This window comes from Acomys russatus, chromosome 21 (genome assembly GCF_903995435.1).
Source record: "Acomys russatus chromosome 21, mAcoRus1.1, whole genome shotgun sequence".
In the NCBI taxonomy this organism is placed as follows: Eukaryota; Metazoa; Chordata; class Mammalia; order Rodentia; family Muridae; genus Acomys; species Acomys russatus.
This window is the reverse complement of record NC_067157.1, coordinates 31,552,856-31,573,368: the sequence shown is the minus strand read 5'-3', so window position 1 is coordinate 31,573,368 and position 20,513 is coordinate 31,552,856. Positions and strand designations below refer to the sequence as shown.

Below are 20,513 nucleotides of genomic sequence, written 5' to 3'. Positions count from 1 at the left end.
ATCCAGTAGCAGCTAAGACTAGAGATCATACTAGGTGGCTGCGGCTACGGCTACAAAATGAACCGCTGCCCAAGCTTCGCATGCTTTTCCTGGCTTGACAACTAGTATTTTGGAGTGTGTCAGCTTTAAAATGCTAGGCCCTTCGCAGCAAGGGGTCACGGCAGGGCAGTCGCCGCAGACTGCCAGCGCCAGGTTACTTGTAGCCGCCTTCCCTCCCCTGGCCCAGACCTGGAGCTCCGGGCTTCCTAGCCAGCGCTGGCGCGCGTCCCCGCGTTGGCGGTCAAGCTGCAGCGCCAGGCATCCCCCAGCGGCGGGGTTACTGTAAGGCACCTCATTCCTCTGCCCAACCCAAGCTGCCTCCTGCAGGTTTCCCCTGTCCTCAGCTTTCTGAGAGGAGCCTCTTAACAAATAAACAGTTAACGGGGTTCAGTTATATGTGAACTTGAGAAAAAAAAAAGGTGATAACATTAAGAACTAACGCAATCAGCCATGAGGTAACCCAAAGGAGGGCAGGGGAGATGAGAAAGAACAGGCAATGCAACGCCCTCATGCAGTTTTCTTTTGAGGGGCTAGCACCCAGGCAGGAGTATTGATGGCGCAAGGGTCACTCTAGGTCGGCCCCGGAGAGAAAACTCCGTCTCCCTCTAACGGGCCACCTCTTCACGTGTTCTTGGCATGGCTAGGATTAAAATTTGCAAGGCTCAAAATTTATGTGCGGAAGGGACAGAATGTTCTCGGAGATTAGTTGGGGGGGGGGAAGTGAAATGAAGATTGTACTTTTTCTTGTAGTGCAGACCTATTTCCTCCCCCTCCCCTACACATTCCTGACCCCCCTCCCCCCGCTCTTTCCTTCCTTCCTCCCTCCTCTTCCAAGTTCTGGGATTTTTCAGCCTTGCTTGGTTTTTGGCTAAAAGCACAAAAAAGGCGTTTTCGGAAGCGACTCGGCCGTGCACAAGGGCCATTTGTTTGTTTTGGGACTGGGGCAGGAAATCTTGCCGGCCTGAGTCACGGCGGCTCCTTCAAGGAAGCGTCAGTGTTCGCCGATCGGTCGCCATCGCCCGCTGCGCGCCCCTCGCTCCGGCAGCCATGGGGGAGATGCAGGGCGCGCTGGCTCGGGCTCGACTCGAGTCTTTGCTCCGGCCCCGCCACAAAAAGCGGGCGGAGGCGCAGAAAAGGAGCGAGTCGGTCCTGCTGAGCGGACTGGGTAAGCGCCGCCGCCCCAGCCCGGTGGGGACTCGCCTCCGGAGGGGCAGGGATGTGGGTGGAGGTCGGATGGAGACCGGGGTACGGTGCTGGAACTTGGAAAGTGAGCAGCGGGCCGGGAGACGGAGGAGGGAGAGGTGGGCGCTGAGCCCTGCGATGTGGCGCTCCACTCGGGCAGTACGGGAGAGGAAATGGAAAATCACTGGGACTCTCCACTCCTCCAGTCCCCTCCTCCCGGCCCGGCAGAGCGTAGCCGAGTGCAGCCCCGCGCGGGGTTCCGCGCGCACAGCCACGGGGACCCTTGGTCCTGCCTTGGGGCGGCCAGCCCAGCTTGCTCCGGACCAGGCGGCCAGCCGCCCGCGTCCACCCGCATCTCGGTGAGCAGCAGCCGGCGCGGCGGCAGGGGCGTGGCCTCGCGGTGGTGGGCGGAGCTCAGAGCCTTCTCGTCCCTCCGGTCCCGCCCCCTCGCGGCGCAGGGCTTATAAAGCCGGTCGCGCGACCGGAGCCCACAGTTGTTGCCTGAGCCAGTTTCACTGCTTCCAACTATCTCCCTGTACTCTTTTTCGGGGCGATGACTGTGAAAACCGAGGCTGCTAAAAGCACCCTCACCTACTCCAGAATGAGGGGAATGGTAGCGATTCTCATTGGTGAGTGTTGGAAACGCACCGGCCTTGTGTAGGAGAGACGACGTGGGAAAGTTCGAGGGTGTAGAAGGACCAGAGTCAGATTAGCCTGTGGCGTCGGACGTTACCGAGCCGCCTAAACCTTTTTTTTTCTCTCTCTCTCTTTAACTTATAGCTTTTATGAAACAGAGAAGGATGGGCCTGAACGATTTTATTCAGAAGATTGCCAACAACTCCTATGCATGCAAACAGTAAGTTTGGGGTTATTGGAGGAAAAGAAAAGAATTGTTTACATTTACGATCAGCCAATACTTACTTATTACCACTTGTTAAGGGGGGGGGGGGGAGCTTAAGTCTTTTCTCCAGGGCAGAGATCTCTTCTGGTCTTGAGCAAACTGGCTTAGTTTAAACATTTAAAACATTCATTAATTATGGTTACAGCTTGCCCCAGAGATGTAAGATAAATTCTCGTGATGTTTACCAGATCGAGGTCCTCTCTCGGTGAACAAACCTTAATTTGTATTTTAACCGGGATGCTTTCTTTACCTACCGTTTCTGTAGGTAATTCATTCGGATGTTTTTGGTTTAAATACCGACCGGTTGAGTCAGAAATTAGAGTTGTGTTTGTGTGCCCTCTGGTGGCGAATTAAGAGTTTCTAAACCGGCCTTTTAATCTCCGCAGCCCTGAAGTCCAATCTATTTTGAAAATCTCCCAACCTCAGGAGCCCGAGCTTATGAACGCCAACCCCTCTCCTCCGGTAAGTACCCTCTTTCTTGTCTGTGAGGGAGAATCCTAAGTGAATCGGCATTTCTGTAGTGGCTAGTCAAGGCGGCATTTGTAAAAAGTTATTGCTAAGTCAGGAATGTCTGTCCACAACATCACAAGTGGCATAAGTGTTTAAGTACTGAGTCACTGGAATGTTTTGAAAGGCATAGTTCGTAAACGTTCATCTGTTAACAGTAAGGCTGTGTGTTAAACGATGATGTTTTGTTTTCTAGCCAAGTCCTTCTCAACAAATCAACCTCGGTCCGTCCTCCAATCCTCACGCCAAACCGTCTGACTTCCACTTCCTGAAAGTGATTGGAAAGGGCAGTTTTGGAAAGGTTCTCCTAGCAAGACACAAGGCAGAAGAAGCATTCTATGCCGTCAAAGTCTTGCAGAAGAAAGCCATCCTGAAAAAGAAGGAGGTACGAGCGCCACCTGGTGGCTGGGGCTCTCAGGCCTCGTGAATAAGTTTGAACCTTTGGTTTGGTGCCAAATTGAAATCTGAATTTGCCACTGATTGTCATCTTTTTCCCCACGCCTAGGAGAAGCATATTATGTCAGAGAGGAATGTTCTGCTGAAGAACGTGAAACATCCTTTCCTGGTGGGCCTTCACTTCTCTTTCCAGACCGCTGACAAACTCTACTTTGTTCTAGACTACATCAACGGTGGAGAGGTGAGCTGCGGGAGTAGCTGCAGGTTCTCTGCTTAGTTCGCTTGATTAGTTTTTAAGATACGTAAGGGGGTGGGGTACTACCAGAATTAGTTTTGTTTTGTTTTGTTTTGTTTCATATACTACCAAGTTTCAGAGTTAACCTATCATTTCAGGCCACTTGCTGTATGTAACCTTTCTCTTCAGGCCTGATTTCTCTGGCAGGCCTGATTAAATGAGCCCACTCAGCCTTGCTCTGTTTTTGTCTCTCACAGCTGTTCTACCATCTCCAGAGGGAGCGCTGCTTCCTGGAACCACGGGCTCGCTTCTACGCTGCTGAAATAGCTAGTGCCTTGGGCTATCTGCACTCCCTAAATATCGTTTATAGGTAAGAGTCAGGGCTACCTTGCTGGGAAGGAGGGAGGCCTGGCAGAACCTTTGGAGTCATAACGTAGTGTGATATTATGTGCAATTTGGTCACTTCTGAAAGTTTCCCCCAGCACGTGAGCGGTCTTGACTCCAGCACCAAGAGGGTGGGGCCTAAGCCTGAGCAGTCTACCAAGGACTCTCGTCCTGTGATTAGCACGGGGATGGATTAAACCCCTAAAGCAGCCAGCAGTTTTCAGAGGATTTGTCCCGAAGCCAAATTAACCTGTGCGACCACTCTTGATTCTCCCCACAGAGACCTAAAACCGAGAATATTCTCCTCGACTCACAGGGGCACATTGTCCTCACCGACTTCGGCCTCTGCAAGGAGAACATTGAGCACAATGGCACAACATCCACTTTCTGCGGCACGCCTGAGGTGGGTGGTCTCCACTCGGCACCGACCTGCCCACACCCTTCCATCCCACACCCTTCCCAGAGACCCGTGCAGTGATGCTTTTACGTACAAAAAGAGGGAGCAAGCTCTTAAGGACTGCAAGTGAGAATACAGGGGTTGTTGAGTGCCTCTGAGGATCATCTCCACCTCATGGTACCACTAGGTGCCAAGTTGCTCCCTAAATGTGTCAGTTATACACACAGGGGATGAGCTAGCCACAGAGTATAGGGGCTTGTGACTAGGAAGCAATCCAGTGTACATACCCAGCCAGGTGACTGGTTCTGGCCTTTCAGAGCACGTGCTTGCTGTCAAGATTTCCTAGGGTTGAGTGTTAACCTCTTTTCTGGTCTGTCATTTCAGTACCTTGCTCCTGAGGTGCTCCATAAGCAGCCATACGACAGGACGGTGGACTGGTGGTGCCTCGGGGCTGTCCTGTATGAGATGCTCTATGGCCTGGTGAGTGACACACAGAATCATGCCATGCCACTGTAAAGCAGCTTGTGGGTGTGCTTGAGTGCGGCATAGCTACCATGTCACATCCTTACCAGCAAGATACTGAAAGCAGTAAAGGAGACTGGCTATTTTACACGTACATTTTAAAAGCAATGTCTTCTGAATTATTTTTTCCTGCAGTAGTCTTGTTTGAATCTTAAGGCGGTATTGATGACTATACTGAGCAACACCAGCAACACTTTATTGGGTTTCTACAGCCTACTGCAGAAGACTACACTTAACCTGTGTAGTATTAGCTCATGCCCCGTCACACACACACACACACACACACACACACACACACTGTCTCTAGTAGAGCTTGTAAAATAGACATCTAAATCATGGCTATTTTGACAACCATCTCTGCTTCATCACTTTGCCTGTATGTAATATACACCAGACAAAACTTGAGTTGAATCTGAAGGGCTCCCGCCTTCCTTCCCCAGCCTCCGTTTTACAGCCGGAACACGGCGGAGATGTACGACAACATTCTGAACAAGCCCCTCCAGCTGAAACCAAACATCACCAACTCAGCCAGGCACCTCCTGGAGGGCCTCCTGCAGAAGGACCGCACAAAGAGGCTGGGCGCCAAGGACGACTTTGTGAGTACTGCCGCCCTCCTCCTCCCCGGGACCTCAGGGAGGAGCAGTGACCTCCTGGCCTTGTCTTGAGTTCCACCCGCCTAAACAAATCTGTTCTCTTTCCAACAGATGGAGATTAAGAGTCATATTTTCTTCTCCCTGATTAACTGGGATGATCTGATTAACAAGAAGATCACACCCCCGTTTAACCCGAACGTGGTTAGTATCTGTTTGTTGTCTAAGAACAGTGAGGCCCAGACGGTTCCTCTTAGGTCAGGATTTGAAGAAGCAAAGCAGGTGCTGTCCACAGACTCAACTATCCCAGCAAAGCTCACTACATGTGAATACATGCATTAACTAAAGACAGTTGCCAGGCCTGGTGACACATACGTGGACCGCCTGAACCTCAGGAGTCAGAAGCAGGGTTGATGTGAAGCCAGCCTCAGCTACATAGCGAGGTCTTGTAATTGCTGATCTCAACTCTGGAGCCTTTAGAGTTTTAAAGGTTCCCTGTCCCTGTTGCCCTGTGTGCTCTCTTTGAGTGTGTTTCCCCTTCTTGTCACAGAGCGGACCCAGCGACCTTCGGCACTTTGACCCTGAGTTTACTGAAGAGCCTGTCCCCAGCTCCATCGGCAGGTCCCCTGACAGCATACTCGTCACAGCCAGTGTGAAGGAAGCTGCGGAGGCCTTCCTTGGCTTCTCCTACGCACCTCCCATGGACTCTTTCCTCTGAGCACTCTTGGGATGGTTCTGAAGGATTTCCTTGGTGTTTTCTAAAGTGTTTTAGCTAGCCTTTGGAGGAGTTGCCAGCTGACAGACATCTTAAGAGAGAATTTGCACACCTGGAGGCTGGGCAGCCCCAGCGCACACCGCTTGATGGAAACTTTCCGAAGAGCACGTCCTCCTCTCAGTGAGCTCGTGAGGTTTTCATTTTATTTCTTCCTTCCAACGTGGTGCTAGCTCTAAATGAGCGCCAGAGTGCCGCCTTAGACAGACACCCCGGTCGCGTTCGAAGGAAGATGCAGGTCTGAGAGGGATCTCCTGCAGGTCTGTCTGAGCTGTGATCACGAATATTCTGCAATGTGCCTTTTCTGAGATCGTGTTAGCTCCAAAGCTTTTCCTATCGCAGAGTGTTCCGTTTTGTTCTGTTTGTTATTTTACCTTGTGGGTTTCCCATGTGAACGAACAGTGGTGTGAGTGTGCTATGCCTGATCACAGACGGTTTTGTTATAAGCATCAATGTGACACTTGCAGGACACTACAATGTGGGACATTGTTTGTTTCTTCCATATTTGGAAGATAAATTTATGTGTAGACTGTTTTTTGTAAGATATAGTTAATAACTAAAATCTATTGAAACGGTCTTGCAATGACGTGCATCCAGATGCTTAACGAAAGCATTGCTGCTACAAATATTTCTATTTTTAGAAAGGGTTTTTAATGGACCAATGCCCCAGTTGTCAGTCAAAGCCGTTGGTGTTTTCATTGTTTAAAATGTCACCTGTAAAATGGGCATTATTTATGTTTTCTTTTGCATTCCTGATTATTGTATGTATCGTGTAAAGAAGGTCTGTACATTGGGTTATATATAACACTAGTATATTTAAACTTACAGGCTTATTTGTAAACCATCATTTTAATGTACTGTAATTAACATGGTTATAATATGTAAAATTCCTCCTCCCTACCACACAACTTTTTTTGTGTGCGATAAACCAGTTCTGGTTTGCAATAAAACCTTGAAAAATATTTGCATAAATTGTGTCATGTGTTACTTTTTATTTTGATAAACTGGACTGGATGGGGGCACAATAGTAGATCAATTTAAAAATACTTTGGTAAGCTCAGTGTAGTAGCACATACTTTCAATATCCAGCACTTGGGAGACTGAGGCAGGAGGATTATTGTGAGTTTGGGGATAGCCTCAGCAAAAGAGACAAAGTCAGTTTGCTTCCAAGAGACTTGGCTACTTATTCAGGAATGATTGGGTCCCAAGGGCTTCCTGGGGCTTGGTTGGATGGCTGGTCTCCTGGCTTCTGGTGTAGGCCTTTTCCTAACATACAAAGGCCTGGGCTGGCTCTCCAGCACTGAGAACCTATATTCCCAGTATTTTGTGCTGCCAGTCATTAACCCACCCAAACAATGCTATAAAGTAGCACTGTGTATAAAGTAATGGTTCCTGTGATGACTGTCCCGGGAAGTCCGATGACTGCTTGTCCTCACATATTTCTTATCATAAGTGACAGGTAATTCTCAGGGTTGGGCTGTAGTCTGCGTGCTAGGGACCTGGTTGTGAGCAAGACAGGTCACTGCCCTCCCACAGGCTGAAAGGGTGATCAGGGTGATGGTCTGAGAGTGCGGGAGTGCCACCAAAGAGGGCAGGTGCATGTCACAAATGTCCATGTTCTCAACAAGCTGTCCTACTTTCTCAGGAGTACCCAGGGTGGGCTCAGGAGAGAGGACCCAGTTCCTAAGTCAGCGGGAGGTCGCCTCTCAAGGGCCACCAGGCTGTGGGTCTGGCCTGCAGAGCCCTCTCCCAAGGTCTGTCCCACTGGGAATTACTGGAGAGTGTCTCAAGCATCAGTTCTCTGGACTTTTCACACAAGTCCCTAGCGCATCAGGGGTCACCAGTGGGTCCTGCGGCTGCCTGCAGCTTTCCATTAAATGCTAGACATCCGCTCTCCTGTCTCCTCATTCTCCCACCCACCCAAGGGGGAATTGTGACTGCTCCCCTCTTCTGACTCTGAAGACCTCCACTTAGCCCCTGGCCCCACCCCCCACCCCACCATCTCCACAGCTTCTAGAGTCAGGCAAGGGTTAGCTTCTCTTCGTCAGATTTCTTGTAGTGCGCTGAAGGAGTGGGATCAAAGTGAGAAGATGGCAGCTCCCAGCTCCCAGTGGACCCAAATGACGTGACAGTTGTGGTACTAGGCATTAGCTTCATACTACGTTCTCTATCAAACCCAGCCATTCAGGAGAATCTTAGCCTGTGTTTTCCAGGGAAAGTGTACTGCCAGCTTTGGTGGGCAGAGGGCGCACTCACTCCCCCTCCCTCCCATTGGCAACAACAGTTACAAACCATATGACCACCCTGTCCTCAGAGGCCAAGGTCTGTAAGCTCACAGGTTTCCCAGAGGGCTCAGTTATGAGTTAGAAAATGTCTTTTGCTTGGCAGTTTTTATTTTGTCCTTGGTGTTTGCTTTTGTTTTTTTGTTTGCTTTTTGAGAGCAGGTCTACATAGCCCTGGCTGCTCTGAAACTTCCTACCTAGAACAAACTGGCCTCAAACTCATAGAGATCTCTACGTGTCTCTGAGTGTCTCTGAGGGATTAGAGGCCTGCTTCACAAAGTCCAGCCTCTTTTGCTTTTTGAAAGATGGGCTGTCGTGTAGTGCAAGCTGGCCTCAAACACGCCATGTGGCTGAGGATAGCTTTGAACTCTTGATTCCTCTGCCTCTGCTTCTCAAGTGCTGCAATTCTAGGCATGTGCCATCAGGCCTGACTTGCAGGGGCTTTGTTTGTCTGTCTCTTTGGTTGGGGATTTTGTTTTCTCTCTTTTTCTTTAGTTAGAAATCTGACTTATTGGGGTATAGTCAATCACTACAGAGGGATATGAATTGATCCAAAACTGAACGGCGCCAGAGGAGTTCTAAGCACTGTCAAACAAACGAGAGATTGGATCAGCACAAGTGTGTAGGGAGGGGACAAGGCAGGGGACAGTGCAGCCAAGAAGAAACGAGAGATCAATGGACAAATGGCAAATATTTGCCAAGTGCTGTGATGCCAAATAGCACATGTGCCAAGGCATGGCTTATCTAAGGGGGTGGGGCGTGTTCCCAGAGGCCCAGCTGCTGAGGGAGAAGAGGGGACAACTAGTTCAGGGAGTGGTAGCACTCCAATTCTGTGCAAGCTTGAATTTGTTCATCCTTCACAAGAAAAGTGACATCAAAAGTCAGAAAACCATGTAGGATGGTAGCCTGCTAGTTAGGCGGTAGCAAGTCAAGTTAAAGCATGGAGGGTTTGCTGGGTGGGGTGGCACATGCCTTTAACCCCGAGCACCCGGGAGGCAGAAGCAGGCGGATCGCTGTGAGTTCGAGGCCAGCCTGAGCTACAAAGTGAGTCTATGACAGCCAAGGCTACGCAGAGAAACCCTGTCTTGAAAACCAAACAAACAAACAAACAAAAGCATGAAGGGTTTTTTTTTCTTCACAAAGTCTGTCCATGCTGCCGAAGATATAAAACAAATAGACGCACACTTGTTGGCTATTTCCATAAGAATTCACCAAATGAATCAACCAGCAAAGGTGTCACCTTTTATTATACTAGCCAGGGAGAGAAGAGAGAAAGGAGAGAGAATTTCTCAGTTGTGAATAATATTGGTGGCTGGTGAAAAATAGCTGTAAAAAACATATGCGTTGTGAAAATAAATTAGGCTATCATCTTAGAAATTTGTTCAGCAGTATGAACAAGATGAATATATACGTATATGTGTGTGATGGTGGTGATGATGATGGTGGTGGTGCTGGTGATGATGGTGGTGGTGCTGGTGATGATGGTGGTGGTGCTGGGTAGAATCAATGGGATCCTTGCCAAAGAAAGGAACTCTGACAGAGCTGGATCCTAATCTAGCTCTACTGGCCAGCTTTATCTTGAGGCAGCAGCAGCTGGGGCCAATCTCTTCTCCCTTGTTTCTGCAGGAAATACAGCCAGTGCTAGGAGGAAGACCCGCCGTGAGGAAGACGAGCCTTGAGGACCTGGGATGGTAAAGACTGCCAGTCACTCTCTCACCTCTTTGCTAGGACTCAGGGGAAGAAAAACTAAAAACGATGGAGAATAATTTTACACCAGGATGCGGACTGTAGCGTCTGTGTTCTTGGAAAGTACATGGAGGAGAAGTTGAGATTCCAGAGGGAGCAAAGGAGAGAACAGTCTTACCACAAGGAAAGTGAAGAGGTTAAAAAGAGGCGAGATAGCTGCTGCGAAGAGAAGGTCAGTGAAGAGAGCGGTGGAGCAGTCTCAGAGATGGTGCCATCTCAGAGATGGTGACGAGAAAAGCAAAAAGAATGGGCCCTTCAAGGCCCCAAAGTCGATGGGAGCCTTGGAGACAGAGGGCGGAGGATGATTTTAAAAACAAAAACCAAAACCCAAAAAACCATATTTAGCCAAGCGTGGTGAGGCATGCCTTTAATCCCAGTACTCGGGAGGCAGAAGCAGGTGGATCTCTGCGAGTCCGAGGCCAGCCTGATCTACAAAGTGAGTTCAGGACCGCCAAGGCTACACAGAGAAACCCTGTCTCAAAAAACAAAAGCAAAAAACAAAACAAAAATTATTGTTTCCTTAATGAGATGTGCTCCGCTAATTAAAGTATTCATCGCAGCTGCAAATAGCTTCTAAAACAAAGGTCAGCCACCCAGTTGATTAAGAACCAATCAAGTTATTGGCAAAGACAAAAGGCTAGAATGTAGTCTACCTCTACCTTCCCCTGTTTGTCTACTATATCTACTGTGAGATATCCCCACCCCCACCCCTCCATCCCCCACCCCCACCCCAGGAGCATCATGATGGCAACACATTTCCAGGTGCTAATCAGAATAATAAAAGAAACATGCTCACTGGAAATCAGTTAAGCCCAACTTAATGAATTATTTGTTTCTCTGACTGCAAGAACTTGGTTTACTAGTTATTTAAACCCAAAACTGAACAATCGTTTGGACTCTGCTGGGGCCTCAACCTGCTCTATGCTTGGCTAGCATGGCCGTGACACAGTCTTCGCGTTACTAACTTGCAGGAGAGACTCTGCTTTCCACTCACTTTTTTGTGAAGGGCTCTAGCACACATACTGATGATGTCAGTATTTACTGAGAATTTATCTGTTACATTGTGTTCAGGCAGATGTCTGTGTGTGTTTGGACACCTTGGAAACTACAGTGTCTGATGGGCAGGGTTCTGGGTTTCCTTTCTTCTGTGTCCTCTGTCCTGGGCCCCACCTGGTTTGTTCTGGCAGGCCCGGTGATAATGTACCATGACACAAAGTACAGTCTGTTCACGGGAGGACGTAAGTGCAGGCAGGTACTTTCTGTGACGGGTAGACCAAGGGTCACCAGCGTGAGGGCAGGGCTCTTCACGTACACATTTTTTATAGACAGGGTAAGTGGCTGCCAGCTGGTTCATCAGATCTGTGTCTTTTGATATGATTTTTTAGACATGCCATTTGTCTGCCTTTTAAATAGTGTCGTCGATTCTTTGCAGAGCTTGCTCACATGTACAGTGTATATCAATCGTGTCCATCCAAGGCCACACCTCTCTGCCTTCCCCAAGCACACCCATCCCTTCTCCATCCCACCTGTGTGCTCTCATAGTTATTAATAAGGCACTGAGTCCATCGTTGCTGTGCACAAGAGTGTGGATGTGTGGCCGTCATCTGGTACATGAGCAGCTTGCTAGTGGCCACGACCCAAAGAAGAGTAACTTCTGCAGCCGTCAGCTGCCAATAGCTCTTCAGATAGGTACAGGTTCTCCTGCTGGCTTTTTTTTTTTTTTTTTTTTTTTTTTTTTTTTTTTTTTTCCTTAATCATTTCTGTCTCTTACCATAGAATTCTAGAGGCCAAAGTCTTGCGCTAATCTGATCTGAGGCACCAGATTCCAGCGTTGTTAGAGCGGCTTGCCACCAGTGTATTGTGTGAGCAAGAATCAAGTTATGCTTGCTTTAATTAGACAAGCTGAAACTAAGCTCAAAATGACTTAGGATCCAAACTGAACGACAAGGATTGTGTTTTCTTCTGAAAAATCATCAAAAGAAGGAGAGGAGCAGAAATTATGTCATGCTTAAATTAAATTATAACCTGCCTAATAGTCAACACTTTGGAGAAATAAAAGAAAATGTGTTTCTTCGGGTCAAAACTGTATGTTATTATAAGCATATAGCAAAGCAAAAGATGAGATAAGGAAGAGTGTCAATGAGATGTTGTTAATTTTAATATTTATACATAGAAAGTACATCCATGTTCTCTCTCTCTCTCTCTCTCTCTCTCTCTCTCTCTCTCTCTCTCTCTCGCACGCGCGCTCTCTCTCTCTCTCTCTCAATATAAGCAAAGAGCTGGATTTTTGTGGAGTTTTTTTTCTACTATAAGAAGAGATAAATAAAAGTAGTAGATGCCCTGAGACATGAGATTTGGCTTGCAAGGTTGCTATCCACAATGAGACACAAGGCCCCACAGCTCATCCTCCAATGTGCAAGCTTACCTCAGCGGCAAAGCCTTCTCAGCAGCCCATCACCGTGATTTTCCTGTCGCTTGTCTGGGACATACCTGCATGGCATCCCAAATGCATTCTGATTAAGGAATATTTTTTTCCTCCAAACCATTTCTACATTCCCATGAGTCACTATCTGAATTATCCTGTCCTTTTCAATTACATGGAACCATAAAAATGTCAAAATGGAAGATCCACGGGTCCAAGGATTATAAATAGTGACTTCCGAAGCCAAGCTTGCAAATCATATCAGACTAAGACAATCAAAGTCAGAGGAAAGGCATTTTTCTCACAGACAAGTTTCAGTGGAAGACTGAACAGCACATTGTTGTTTTACTTTTTGAGGTCTCAGACACACAGAGATCATAAAATTTTTGTGAGTAAAGACAAATTTGTCATTGATGCAGGCCATGTGTTCCGTTTATACAGAAACGCAATATCAGAAACCAAGCCAGGGCTGGGTGTGGCGGCGCACACCATTAATCCCAGCACTCGGGAGCCAGAGGCAGGCAGATCGCTGTGAGTTCGAGGCCAGCCTGGTCCACAAAGCTAGTCCAGGACAGCCAAGGCTACACAGAGAAACCCTGTCTCAAAAAACAAAAACAAACAAACAAAAAAGTAAGTGATGAAAACATCTTAGTGTTTTTAGTAGCCTGTGTTAGTTATATGTAATAATGGTGTTCATTAAGTCATTTTCACACATGTACAAGTGTACTTTGATCATATTAACCCTCCTTAGCCTTTCTTGTCCTCGCTTCTTGTTAGATCTTTTTTCTCAATTAGACCCTCCTCTATTTCTTTCTTTGCCCCATCTCTCTGTCTCTCTCTGTATCTCTGTTTCTGTCTCTCAGTCTCTGTCTCTCTGTCTCTCTGTCTGTCTGTCTGTCTGTCTCTCTCTCTCTCTCTCTCTCTCTCTCTCTCTCTCTCTCTCTCTGTGTGTGTATGTGTGTGTGTAAGACCCAATGAATTTCATTAGGGCTGTTTATGAGAGTATGGAAGATGAAAAGCATTTGTTTATAGATACATCAGGATTATAAAGTATTAAGAGATTAACCTGACACAGACACAAACATCTGTAGATTAACTAATGAGGACCGGGCAAGGGGTGTCTGTCTGTCTGGCACTCGATAGACTCCAGGTACACCCAGGGCTGCATACGCCAGAGGTGGTTGTCCAGGCCTGTAATCTTAGTTCTTGGAGGTGGAGGCAAGAAGGTCAGGAATTCAAGTCATTTCCTGCCTTGTAGCAAGAGGCCAGCCTGGCCTACATGAGACCTTGTCTGTAAATAAACAAATAGAATCTATGAATCAAAAAGATAGAAGATGTCAAAACTTTTAAAGACCAGAGTTTTCAGTTTTCTATAAATTTCCCATGGAAATCCTAAATGGATTTTTGAAGAGAATTGATAAAACAAAACAAAAGAAAAAAACCAGTAGTCGAGTACTTGTAAAATGAGTGCTACTCATAAATAGTCCATTTAACGAACACCTATAAACCAGCAGTGGTGTCACAGGCCTGCAGTGTCAGCACCTGAGAGGTTGAAACAGGAAGATCAGGTGTTCAAGGTCAACCAATCAAACACTCCGTGAAGGATGAGAGTAGTCTGATTTCGACTTAATTAAGGAGCTGGGTTATTTTCCAGATAGTCTTGAGAAGTGAGGACTATTTCAAAATGCTTACGTTTTAAAATGTACACTAGATAATCAGAGCCCTAGGTATGCTGAAGGAAATGTGATACGACTGGAGAGAAAGAAAATGCTCAAGCGCACTAAGCCACGTGATCAGAAGTCCCGCGATCAGCTAATTTAGTTAGGCACACAATGGGGACATCGAGGGCAGGAGGAGGGGTAGTTTTTGCATACCCCCCTCACCCCCATCAGGACCGAAGAACATCCTCCAGAAGAGCCCAAGGTTGGAGCGTTGGACGATGGGAAGGATTGTTGGGAGCATGGGCAGGTAGGTGGTCAAGAAGTCTCTTAGGTTTTCTCTAGGTGAGGCATCTCTTCAGCATTTCCATGCTCTGGGCACCGTTAAGTGACGAGGAAAAGGGAAGACAGGCTTGGAGGCCTCTGTTTCTTAGCCTTTCTCTGAGCGAGGCACCTCCTAAGCGTTACTGAGCAGTGAGCAGAAGGCTCTTTTAGGCTCGCTGCCCCAAAGACTGCCTTTTTCTGACGCGGCATCTTGAAGCCGGAGAAATGAACCAAAGGTCGGCAGTTAAACTTTAGGACGCACAGCTCAAGCATGAATGGGCCACTTCAAAGTGAATAGCACTGTTAAAGTTTGGTGCGAATCCCCAGGGGCTTAGTTTCTGTTGTTTGATGGTGTCCAAGGTCTGCCCTTAAAGGTAGTTACACACGAAACCTTTCACACTAGCCGCTGTGACGATCAAATGTGGGTGGCACGGTGGCACTTGCCTGTGATCACCACCATTCAGGGGACAGATTCAGGAGGATGGTGGCAAGGTCGAATCCAGCTTAGCCTATATCAGTTTACCTCCTTGACAACCTCCTCTGTGCTCCCTAAAAGTCTTCCCACAATTCAATACTGCAACCTTGGGATTCATCTGGGGGGATTTTCTCAGTCCCTGATACGGTTGGATGTGCAGGAAATCCCCTCCACTTCTGTCTAGCAATTTGCTCATCACATAACTGTGATCACTATGTACTGAGACCCTGTGTCAAAGAAACAAAACAGAATAAAATGAAATAACAATTCTTACATAGGAATAATTAGTGTTTATTTTAAATCTTCTAATAAAAATCCAAATGAGTGAATGACTAAACAGAGTAATTGTTTTAACTTATCTGATAACATTGGGGCTTTAAATTGGTTACCAGTCAGTCTTCAGCGCCACCTATGGGGCATAATCTTAGGTTCATTTTGGGCACAAATATGGACATTAAAACATATATTCCTGTCAGCACTTTTATGCACTAAAATAATTTTTACTTTTTTTTTCTTCGAGATAAGGTTTCTCTGTGTAGCCTTGGCTGTCCTGGACTCACTTTGTAGACCAGGCTGGCCTCAAACTCACAAAGATCCCACTGCTTCTGCCTCTCGTTTTTACATTTTTTAAAATCATTGTTTGTTTTGACATGACCAAAGAGCCAAAGCTGCCAGGCAGTGTTGGCGTACGCCTTTAATCCCAGCACTTGGGAGACAGAAGCAGGTCGATCTCTGTGAGTTTGAGGCCAACCTCATCTACAAAGTTAGTCCAGGACAGGCAAGGCTACACAGAGAAACCCTGTCTCAAAAAATTAAAAACAAAACAAGACAATGCCCTCCCCACCCCCCAAAAAAGCCAAAGCCACTTTTAGAGCAAGAATTCATATTCTACTTGGACTGCTTCACCTAGTCTGCCCTACCCGAATTTCAATTTGTGGATTTAATGTTATAGCTCATCTAACATTTAACATCTTGAAGATCTCTGTTTCCCTCTTGATCTTCTTCTAGGGTGCTCAGCTCACCACGGACCACACTCGAAGTGTCTCCTGCTGTGGTTCAGCCTCTCCTACTCTTTCCAGATGGATACAAAATAAATCTAACGAGAGCTGCTGATGGCTGGATCCTGTACTGTTGCTAGGGACACAGTAATCTGTGAAATGTAAATATTGTACCATTCTAAAGAAGAAGAGCCACAAACAACTATTGCATCACACCCTGAGTACTTACTAATTAGTAGATATTTTTCCTAAATGATCCAAGATCACATGATATTCAGTTCACCTCTCCAGCTGTACTTAAAAGTTGAAAATGATTATAAAAATGAAACTTAAAAAATTAAAGTTAATATAGCATAAAATCTTGAGAGCATAGTATATATTTGGGGTTTTCTTGTATGTGTGCATGCGTGTGTTTACATGTATGTGATATATATATATATATACAAGAGCATATGAACATGTGTGCATGCGTATGTGAAGGCCTGCAGTTGACACTGAAGGTCTTTTTCAGTTGCTCTCAACCTTATTTTTTGAGGTAGAGTCTGTCAATTGAATTAGAGATCACTTGTATTGACTAATCAGTTACTCTGAGATCTTCGCCTGTGCCTAGAATTGCAGGCAGGCCACCACACTTGCGCCACGTTTATGTGGGTTCCAGGGATTGAACTCTAGACTTCAGACTTGCGCGCAAACATTCTATTCACTAAGCCGTCTCCAGAGCCTTGCCTTCGCATACAAACGCAAATCATTCACTTTTGGAAGACATTCTGTCATGACAACTAAGCTTTCAGTAGCCCCAGCAGTTGAGCCAAGGCAGACGTTATAAGTCCATTTGTCTAGATGAAGGAAAATGCACATGTTAGTGTTCTCTTAGGCCTCATAACTTGAGTTCTGTCTAAGCTATGTCATTTCAGCTATGAGAGGGAGAGAGAGAGAGAGAGAGAGAGAGAGAGAGAGAGGGAGGAGTGCTGATGTGTTTGTATGGATGTGTGCATATGTAGTGTTAAGTAGAATGTGTCATAGCCACTGAGTGTGAGAATGTGAGTAGGTGTGGGTGAGTGAGAATTTTGTTGTTGTTGTTTGTTTTTGTTTTTCGAGACAGGGTCTCTCTGTATTAGCCTTGGCTGTCCTGGACTCGCTTTGTAGACCAGGCTGGCCTTGAACTCACAGCCATCCACTTGTGTCTGCCTCCTGAGTGCTGGGATTAAAGGTGTGCACCACTCTGCCCGGCTGAGTGAGCTTTTTTTTTTTTTTTAATTGAGTGTCTTGTGAATGTGTGTGTGGAGGGGGGGTGCTGTGAGTGTGAGTATGTGAGTGTGTACGTGTGTGAGTGTAAATAACTATGTGTGTGAATGTGTGTGCAAATGTGAGCATGTGTATGAATGTCTAGCTATGAGTGTATATGTGCTTGGGTTTTTTGTTTTGTTTTGCTTTTTAAAACAAGATATTGTGTAGCCTAGGCTGGCCCTGGACTCTCCATGTACTTGACTATAAGGGTCTCATGTAGCCTAGGCTGGCCCTGGACTCTCAATGTAGCTGACTATGACCTTGAAGTTCTGACTTTTTTTTCCCTACCCATGACCCTGCCTGCTTGTGGTACTGGAGACTTTAGCTTCGTGCATGCCAAGTAGCACTCTACCAAATGAGTCACACCCTTATATTCCTATAATAGGGATTTAAAAAAATTAAGCTCATAGAGGCTTATCCATACAGCCCAAAATATCCCAGAAGGAAGGCAAGTTTAAAGAACTTCCTTGCTTCAGCAGCACACAAGCAGAAGGCGCTGGGAGTGTTGTGCTGCCCTCTGGGGGTTGTACAGGGAATAGCGACACTAACAAGGATAAGCGGTTGTTCCAAGCACTTAAAGAAAGGCAGAGGCGGAATTCAAGTCAGGGCTGCTGGCCTCATATTTCTACCACAGCAAGGCTGGAAGGGTGGCTGGCGCAAGGAACACGCACTTCTCTGACGCAGTCGTCTCTCTTAATCACCGGTCAGTTGGACTCAAGCGCTGCCTCTCTCTTGCCTCGAAAAGACTAAGGCTGCTGTTATTTTCTCTTCATCTCCCCACAGGGAGTTGGGAGCCGAGATCTTTCCCAGGCTACTCCTAGAATCTAATAGCAGGCCTGTTGACTTACGGACACGTGATGTCACACTGTCTACCATAGCCTATGCTATGCTCTTCCTGATATTTCTCTATACGGACGTCTAACCTGGCCATGGGCTTGCCACTTTCCTTGTCTCTCCCTCCACATCACTTGTCAGGGGGCCCACTAGGCAGGGCAGCTCCTCCTCCTCCGCTGGATGCTGATAGAATTGGGGAAAAGGGAAAGTGCAAGCCAGAGTAAGAGGCCTGTGTCACTAGAAGGAAGACCTGATTTCCAGAGGATGTGTGACAATAGGAGATTGAAACCAGGAGGTAAGGCTAGCAGGAGAATGCCACCTGGGGACAAGTGCCTGGCTCATGTGCTCATACAAAGCGACAACATGGAGCAACTGGGACCCTTCAGAAGGGACAACAGTCAGAATCGTTGCCTTGGGTTCTGCATCAACAACCAAGGACTGAAAAACAAAAAAAAATTTTTTTAGCTCGGCAGTGGTGGCACACACCTTTAATCCCAGCACTTAGGAGGCAGAGGCAGGCGGATCGCTGTGAATTTGAGGCTAGCCTGGTCTACAAAGTGAGTCCAGGACAGCCAAGGCTACACAGAGAATCCCTACCTCAAAAAACCTAAATAAATAAATAAATAAATAAATATTTTGTGTGTGTGGGGGGAAGGAAAATTCTGAGCCTGTATTGGACTTGCATATGTTTGTTTCCAACAAATCAATATAACATGGCTGCTACCTGAATAGCACAGGTCACCTGCAATTGTTATGTCCTTTTATGTAAGGGGATATGAGCTTGTAGATCTAGTATCCAAGGTGGGGTATGGATCTGAGACCAATGTCCCTGATTGGCCAGCTTGTGATTCCTTGGTTCTGGGCCCTTTAAAAATGAAAGCTTTGGGCCAGCAAGATGATTCAGTGGATAAAGGTGCTTGCTGACATGTCTCACGACTGATTCTCACACGCTGTCCTCGGACTTACACATATGTACATGTGTGGCTTGGTGCATGGGTGGGAGTAAAACAAACAAACAAACAAACAAATAAACACAGTAAACTTCTTGGTCTGTTAAAGACTATCTGTCCCCAGACGTTCTGGCTTAGGGTTCCAGAAGGCTTCTCCATCCGCTCTGGAAGGAAGCTCTATCGGCGGCCAAGGTCAGTCTACCAACTGGTTTAGTGCCAACTTGACACAAACTAGAGTCATCAGAGAGGAAGGGGCCTCAGGTGAGTAAATGCCTCCATGAGATCCAGCTGTAGGGCATTTTCTCAATTAGTGATCAATGGGGGAGGGGTCAGCCCGTGGTGGGCGGGGCCATCCTGGGCTGGTTCCTGCCTCCGGGTTCCTGCCTCCAGTCCCTGCCTACTGTGATGTCTCTTGGTAATGGACTGTAATGATGATTGGATGGTAAGCCAATTAACCTCTTTCTCACCAATTCGCTTTTTGGTCATGGTGTTTTGTTGTACTAATACAAACCGTAACTAAGACAGTCACTGAGCACAGAAAGACAGATGAAAGTTGATCTCACATCCTTGGGACCCAGACACGCTGGTCAGATGCTTCCCCACCTCAGGGATTTACCACTTCCCCCTCTTCCTAAAAGGTTACCTCCCCAGCTTTTCACTTGGGAGGTAACACTGCGATCCCTCCTCCAGTAGCTGGGTTTCCCCTCTCTCCCTGGCCTGCTACTTTATTGCTCGTGACCTGCCCTTACATTGTCTCTTCTGGACCAAGAACAAGGGCCTTGGCTGTCAGGACCAGGAATTCAAAGTGGGTAGGAACCTGGAGGCAGGAGGCCATGGAGGGTACTGCTTACTGGTTTGCTCCCCATACCTTGCTCAGCCTGCTTTGTTATAGAGCCCAGGACCATGAGCCCAAGGGTAGCCCCACCCACCATGGGCAGGACCCTCCCCCTTATCAATAACTAAGAAAAATGCTCCTACTCCTAGCTGATTTTAAGAATGCTGTGGACCCTGATCCTGTCTTTTTCACACTGAAGCCTTAGTTCTGGCTTTTTCATCTACTTCTTCCTGCAGCCCATCAGGAATTCTGACATTCCCAACTTTTTGCTAATTCCTTAACTTCATGTCCTTTAAGCTAGTCTCCCAGAGGCAGGCGGATCTCTGTGAGTTCGAGGCCAGCTTGGTCTAACAGAGTGAGTCCAGGATAGTCAAGGCTACACAGAGAAACCCTGTCTCGGAAAACAAAACAAAACAAAAACCCTGGAATGTGCTGTTTCATCTAGACTGGCTAGCCAGCCAGCCTCCCCAACTCTCCTGTCTGTCTCTATCTCCCAAGGCTGGAACTGCAGATGCTCAGTACCATGTCTGGATTTTCACATGGGTGCCAGGGCTTCAGATATAGGGCCTTGTGCTTCTGAGACGAGCACGTTATCCTCCGAGCCATCTCCCCAGCAACATCAACAACTGTTTTATGTCTCCCCTCCATCTCCAAACATAGGCAGGGGGTTGACTTCTGACATAAAAACATAAGCAGTGTATAAAACTGTGCTTCTGCCGTTGCACCTGGCACAGATTTGGAGGTCAAGTAACCATAAAGACGCTATTAAGTTTTTCA

At 47.0% G+C, this 20,513-nt stretch overlaps 1 protein-coding gene across 1 annotated transcript; it reads left to right on the top strand.

The window, feature by feature from the left end:
- The first annotated feature begins 934 nt into the window (after positions 1-934).
- On the top strand, positions 935-6,917 carry LOC127205335 (serine/threonine-protein kinase Sgk1-like). The gene is given in 11 exon segments (XM_051164590.1): positions 935-1,204; positions 2,002-2,077; positions 2,509-2,584; positions 2,826-3,014; positions 3,135-3,266; positions 3,518-3,636; positions 3,927-4,047; positions 4,426-4,521; positions 5,004-5,159; positions 5,268-5,357; positions 5,704-6,917. Coding segments are annotated over 11 exon segments (1,341 nt in total). The 5' UTR covers positions 935-1,086; the 3' UTR covers positions 5,872-6,917.
- The last annotated feature ends 13,596 nt before the right edge of the window (positions 6,918-20,513 follow it).